The 6,752-nt window shown below is 46.9% G+C and overlaps 1 protein-coding gene across 2 annotated transcripts; it reads left to right on the top strand.

The window, feature by feature from the left end:
- The first annotated feature begins 1,130 nt into the window (after positions 1-1,130).
- pgghg (protein-glucosylgalactosylhydroxylysine glucosidase) lies at positions 1,131-6,516 on the top strand. 2 transcript variants are annotated; one of them, XM_061721636.1, is made up of 14 exons: positions 1,131-1,290; positions 1,787-2,061; positions 2,149-2,359; positions 2,448-2,883; positions 2,966-3,085; positions 4,122-4,253; positions 4,322-4,433; positions 4,561-4,633; positions 4,713-4,849; positions 4,942-5,075; positions 5,497-5,592; positions 5,660-5,757; positions 5,860-6,083; positions 6,202-6,516. In XM_061721636.1, exons 2-14 carry the CDS (start codon positions 1,818-1,820, stop codon positions 6,276-6,278), a joined length of 2,094 nt encoding a protein of 697 aa, XP_061577620.1. In that variant the 5' UTR covers positions 1,131-1,290; positions 1,787-1,817; the 3' UTR covers positions 6,279-6,516. The 2 variants fall into 2 exon arrangements, with proteins under 2 accessions (XP_061577620.1, XP_061577622.1); XM_061721638.1 differs by having other exon boundaries at positions 1,131-1,293.
- Positions 6,517-6,752: the final 236 nt, after the last annotated feature.

Below are 6,752 nucleotides of genomic sequence, written 5' to 3'. Positions count from 1 at the left end.
CACAAACAACCAGACACACTCACACTCACACCTACGGGCAATTTCTAATGATCAATTTATCTAGCATACATGTTTTTGGACTGTGGGAGGAAACCGGAGTACCCGGAGGAAACCCATGCAAGCACGGGGAGAACATGCAAACTCCACACAGAAAGGCCCTGCCGGGCCTTGGAGTCGAACCGGGAACCTTCTTGCTGTGAGGCAACAGTGCTTACCACTAAGCCACCGTGCTGCCTTTTTTTTTGTTTTAAAAAAACTTTAAAAAGTTTTATTTTGCGAATTACCGTGCTTTGAAAATCTCTCGTGCACCAACTGTGGGTCACAAAATGGTCAATGGCAGGATGTGCCTGAACGGTACCGCTCAGGATGGGTTGGGTCGGTACAGTTTGGAGCTCGAGCCCAGATCTGATGGATGTAGCTGTAGGGGGTGATGAAATGGGCTTGAGACAGGACAGTAGAGGACAATCAAAGTACTGTATTTTTCTTCTTCTTGGCAAGAAGAAACTTGACATTAAACTTTAAAATGGTGCATTTTGTGTTCATACGTCACAAATAATTTGGTACCCTACTATAACCAAAGTGTTTCGGTAGAAACAGACTCAACGTGGTTGATCTCTGGGGCTGTAGGCCCGGAACGGAGACGTATTGATTTGTTAAGTAGCTTTTGGAAAACATGTCAAACAAAAGATTTCATAAAATGTAATAAAAGAAGTCCAAAAGGTCACGTGAAAAAAAGTATATATTTCAGTCAATAGCAAATCTGCTACCATAAAGGTAAAGAAGAAGCGTTTAGTGACTAAAACAGCACAGGACAGACGACATGATGATCACATAACTGTTTTAACTGTAAATACTGAATCATTAGAAGAAAGAGGGGACTTGACATGACCTGTCCATGTGTCCCCTTGTCTCTGGCCTGTCATGCGCTGGGACGGGCTCCAGCAGACCCTTGTGACCCTGCAAGGGATAAAACGGGTATAGAGGATGGATGGATGGATGGCATTCCTGTCTTGTCTTGCAGCTTGGCTGGGACCAGGCCCAGCACTCAGCGTAAAATCCATGCCGTGTTTTTCAGCAAACCAGCACCAGGACCAGATTTTCTGTGCAGCACAAAGAGCTGCAAAGGCCTCCTCCTTCAGCAGAGTCTCTGCACAATAAGTTGACTCCACTTTCTGGAAAACATTGGAGGTCTTTGTCCTCCACAGTTATGAATTCTGACTGAACTTAGTGGCCAGAAACTGTGTCTGATTTGTTTGTTTTCAAGAAAAAGCAGTTTGGGACCCTTTCCAGGTTGTATGTCCACTTTTTAATTCTTTTTTTTCTTCTGCATTCCTCTTTGTTGCAGAAAAAGATGCTTATCCCTGCTCACGTGAGGCTGAAAGAGTCCCACTGTGTCTGAGTGTCTTTAAGAGCTGTTTGCGTTGGCTGCTGACAGCAACAGCTCGGCTTCCTCTCAGCCCGTGCAAATTTACTCAAAGTCACTTCCAACTGAAGTTGACATTTCGGACCGAACAAGCAAAACTATAAAAGCAGTTTTACAGTGTTTTCCTGTCATGCGCAGCCTCACCGTGTCTCAGCTCAGAGATTGTTATCTGGGAGCTCGACGTTGCATTTGGAAACACCATTTGACACAAAAGTGCTAAAGTTCACAGACTTGAATAGCCTTTTCTGACCCGCATGTAACCCGGACGGGTGCCAGTAATGATGCAATGTCTCTTTCTTGCTTTGAAAACTGCACACAGATGTTTTTTATGCCCTCTAATGAGTGCAATGGTTGTTTATTCAGCTGAGCTGCCTGGGAAGAACCCTTCCTCATCATGTCCTGTGACTCAGACCCATACATCTTCACCACCGACGCCCTACCCAGCGACCCTCGCTTCCTCCCTCCGCTGGCCAATGGCATTCTGGGCTGGAGGGTGTTCAACAAAATCATGCACATGGGCAGTATTTACAATGGGGAGGGTGGTCGTTGCCACAGAGCTGACATCCCCTGCCCTCTAGCTGTGAAGATGGAGTCGGAAGATGCTGCAACACACACCTACACCCTGGACACCCACATCGGTAGTATGCAGTGCACGTGAGTGTGAGTTTAGCTCTTTGCAGGTTTATTTTCATGCATCTCTTCTTTTGTCTCCCACTCCTGTCCAGGTATTTTTACTCACACCCTGAGCTCAGGTAGTGCAACGGCCTCTCAGACTTTATATTCACACCGATCCTGCCCCAACCTCATGGTGATGGAGGTCCTGCTGGTGCGCCAGGGGACCTCAGAGCGTCCCGTCACGGTTAACCTGGTCACTTCATTCACCCCTCAGAGCTTAGACATCGCTTTCGAGGAGCGTCCTGATTACAAAGGAGGAAGGTGAGGTTGACTGGGCTTTTTCTTCTTAACGTGATAGTGCAACTGCAAATTAGCCTACTACACCAACCACATTATCCCATCCTCCCAGCCACATCCAGGGAAAAACGAGCACAGCCGAGATCCCAGGAGGCTCCTGTCCTACGGTGCATCTGATCTGGACCGTCATACCCTCCACTGTGGCGCTGAAACCGGGGCAGAGCCAGGCCCGCTGGGGCTTCATCCTGGTCGTGGCCAACAGTTTGGAATCTGCTCAGTCCAGTTACGATGACGGCCTGAACCTGTTGGCGTCCGGCAACCTGCGTCCGTCTCACGAGAACGCTTGGAAGGAGCTGTGGCTGCAGAGCCAGGTGGAGGCCACAGGGTCGGACAGCCTCTGCAAGGCTCTGATTGGATGCATTTTCTACCTCCTCAGTGCGTTCCCTTCCATCCACGACACCTCCAGCTCTTTTGGCGGGGTCAGTCCGGGCGGGCTCTCCAATGGTGGGTACGGTCAGGATTACTGGGGGCATGTTTTCTGGGACCAGGTGAGGCTAGAGGGCTGATGGGAAGCTATGTTGCTGCTGCTGTGACACACGTCCTAACATCAGTCTATTTTCCCCCCGACAGGACATTTGGATGTTTCCTGGGATAGCGCTGTTCTACCCAAAGCTGGCCCGAGCAGTGCTGGAGTACCGGGTGGGGACTATAAGTGGAGCCAAAGACAACGCCCAGAAGCAGGGATACAAGGTAAAGATGACCAGACGGCTCCTCTGGTGTCACCATCTTTCCTTTAAGCTTTCATAGACAAACACACATGGAGAAATGGCCCAGAAGTCTTTGGACTCTGATCTCTGCTGGTACCTGGTGTACCTAATAAAGAGCTAGAGCTTGGCAGAACTATCATATCACGGAACGAACTAAGTGCCGCATTTATGAATCCTGCGTTCTTAGCATAATGTTATATGGTACGGAAATATGGACAACATATGCCCGTCAAGAACAAAGGCTGAACTCCTTCCATATGCGTTGCCTAAGGCACATACAGGGAATTAAGTGGCAGGACAGGGTCACGAACGAAGAAGTTTGAAACGGGCTGGCAGCAAATCTCTCTTCCAAACTTTGAAGATCAGAAGGCTCCGTTGGCTTGGTCACCTGCACAGAATGCCAGATACCGGCTGCCCAAGTGCATCCTCTACGGCGAGGTTTGTGAGGGTGTGCGAAGGAGAGGACGTCCACTTCTTCGCTTCAAAGATGTCGCGAAACGTGGTATGAAAGCGTTAAATGTCGATACATCTAGCTGGGAAAGGATGGCTGAAAACCGTAGCAGCTGGCGTCGTACACTTGATGCTGGTGGCATTGAACTGGAGCAGCGATGGCGACTAGCCCGCAAATGCACTAACACTTGTTGAGGTTTGACTCATTCAGCTATTAACACTATAATCTCACGTAGATAAATTTGCCATTATTATGAGTGCACTGTGAGGGATAAACATGAGGACTTTTTAGAGAGCCCGTGGGTCTTCCTCTTCTAGCTGGAGAGTGATCATTATCTTAGTGCCCGTACTGCATGGTGCCTTCACTGCGCCTGGTTTTTATGTGGGTCTGTGTGATGATGGTTCGAGCTGTGGGTTCCCCTGGGTTTTCGGCTTGTTTTTGTGCAGCTGTTGGTTGTAAAGTTGTAAAGGGGTATCTGTGACGTGTCTTAAACCCGTCCGGACAACTTCTAGATCCACAATTTGATAATTATAACAACCCGACTGAGGAGCCGCTGCTGTCTGCACAGGGCCTGAAGTTCCCGTGGGAGAGCGCCGTGTCTGGGAGAGAGGTGTGTCCGGAGGACATTTATGGACAACAAGAGATTCACATCAACGGAGACGTCACGTTGGCCTTCCAACACTATCTCTACCTCACCGAGGTACTTCCATTTATAGCCGCTTTCCGTCGCGTTGTCAGACTCTGTGGTAACTCACGTCGTCATTGCAGGATCTGTCCATGTTCAGCGAGGGCAAGGGCAGCGAGGTGATCTACGGGGTCGCTGATTACTGGGTTTCCAGAGTGACATGGGACCCCGATGAGCAGAAGTATCACCTCTTAGGTAAAGACAACTGCGAGGAGAAAAGTACAAACTCTGATTGAAGCAGCAAAGCTGCTTTTATTTTTGTAAGTCTTCATTCACCTTGTGTCATGCATATCAACAAATGCTTCATTTCTCTTCCGCCCAGGTGTCATGCCACCAGATGAATATTACTCCAATGTGAACAACTCTGTGTACACAAACGCAGTGGCCAAACTTGGGTACTAATATGAATATTTGTATACAACGCATTATCTTATCAATGACATAATAAATACAAAACGTTTTTTAATTCTTAAGTCTCCAGTTTGCGTTGGAGTTGGCCGATCTCCTCCAACATCCTGCCCCGAAAGAGTGGCAGGAAGTGGCCAAACAATTCAAGATCCCTTTCGACCAGGAGTTCCAGTACCACCCTGAGTTCGATGGCTACAGTAAAGGTGGGTATTTGTGCATCGCTGACGCTGATCCACAAATACCCACTGAGCATGCATATGACAGCAAGATGGTTTATTTCTTGGCTTTCACGCAGGGAGCCCAGTGAAGCAGGCGGATACCGTTATGCTGGCTTATCCTCTCGGGCTGCCGATGACTCCACAGGTCAGGAAGAACGACCTCGAAGCGTATGAGCCAGTGACGGACCCCAACGGTCCAGCCATGACATGGGTGAGGAGGACACTGTGTGCTGCACGTCTGTACGTCTTCTAAATTAATGAGGTTTCCTTTTTACAAATAAAAGTAAGGAACTCAAATTAAAAATGGTACATTTGAAAATGAGAATTTTCCCCTTTTGAAAACAATTTGCCGGCAGCTTGGATACTAAGGAGAGTAACTGCATTCTTGCATGATTAAGGACGCTTGCGCTGCTTTATCATTTAATTTACACCACAGGTCTGAGTGGGTGATGGATCAGAACTGCAGGAACTCTTCATAGAGCCATGCTGTTGATAAAAACTTTTTACACTTTTACAGCCGCGTGACAAAAATGACCTTCAGCCTACAAACAGACTTCAGCAGTAAAATAACAAGAAATAATGACCTGCTTGTTGGCGCCAATCCTCTATTTCCTCTTTTCTTTGGGGCCCAGGGTATGTTTGCCATTGGCTGGCTGGAACTCGGAGAGGCTGAGAGAGCTCAGCGTTTACTAGAAAAGTGCTTCAAGAACATCCAGGGGCCGTTCCAGGTACGTGGCTCACACACCCATAATGCCAGCATTTATGCCCTTAATGTGCCATTACCTCTCCCATCAGGTATGGAGTGAATCATCAGATGGGTCTGGTGCGGTCAACTTTCTCACGGGTATGGGAGGATTCCTGCAGGCTGTGTTGTTTGGTTACACAGGTTTCAGGTCAGTTAGCAATCCTCCCATCAAGCCCACTGAGTCCATAAATGGTGTTCAGGGTTTTAAAAAAAAATCACAAGGTATTTATTCATTTATTTATTTTTCCAGAGTTCAGAAAGAGTGCCTGGCTTTTTCCCCGATTATTCCTGACAACATCACTGAGCTTTGCATCCGTGGCATGAACTACCTCGGCAGCCAGATGGACTGGCTGCTCAGGAGAGAAGAAGTTTGTGTCATACTGAGGGAACGCGAAGGCCTTGCAGGCATCACCAGGCCCTATAATTTACAAGTCATCCTGAAGGCATCAGGAGTCAAAATCCCTCTCACACCAGGTATGTACAAGCATGCACATGCAATAGCAGCAGTCAGTTACTGGTCTTTCATAAATCTTCATTTATGCAACCGTTTGAACATCAGCCTCATTTGTGCACGACACATCTGTCATTTCAGGGCAGCCGGTAACTTTTCCTCGGGGGCCTGGTTGTGTTTGTAAAGTGGAGACCACTTCCTTCTGCTGGCCTCTCTGAACCCGGGACGTGGACCCTCTTAATCAACCAATATACCAAAGGTCAAAGACATTGAGTGATTGTTGAGCAAGTTACACCGAATGCTGCATTTTACGATACGAACCAGTGTGAACAAACTGAACTCAATAAAAAGATGGAAATTTGTCTTTTTTTTGTGACATTAATTATATTGAAAAATTGATTTTGAAAATGTAAATTAACTTTTTACGTTTGGTCTGATTAAAAGAAAAATGCAAACAGAAAATCCATGGGTGGTGTAGTTTTACTTTGTGAACTCAGAGGAAGATATATGATATGAATACTTTATTACAGACTCAAAACGTTCCATATAAAATACATAAGAATTACAGGTCACATATTAAAATACATGCAAACATCTGTTCCAATGTTTCCATAGTCCATATGTGTACCTTGTATCACTCCATTTGATGTTACTGAGTGCAGTTATTAGACAATTCTCTGACTCATGGAGTC

This window comes from Cololabis saira, chromosome 5 (genome assembly GCF_033807715.1).
Source record: "Cololabis saira isolate AMF1-May2022 chromosome 5, fColSai1.1, whole genome shotgun sequence".
NCBI classification, from domain to species: domain Eukaryota; kingdom Metazoa; phylum Chordata; class Actinopteri; order Beloniformes; family Belonidae; genus Cololabis; species Cololabis saira.
Note: the sequence above shows the minus strand (reverse complement) of the source record. Positions and strands in the feature narration are given on the sequence as shown.

Bases quoted from the DNA above. Each gene is read 5' to 3' on its own strand.
- pgghg (XM_061721636.1), top strand. From the start codon at position 1,818: ATGTCCTGTGACTCAGACCCATACATCTTCACCACCGACGCCCTACCC. The intron at 2,360-2,447 runs GTGAGGTTGACT...CCATCCTCCCAG, and splicing joins CCTGATTACAAAGGAGGAAG to CCACATCCAGGGAAAAACGA. The intron at 6,084-6,201 runs GTATGTACAAGC...CTGTCATTTCAG, and splicing joins CAAAATCCCTCTCACACCAG to GGCAGCCGGTAACTTTTCCT.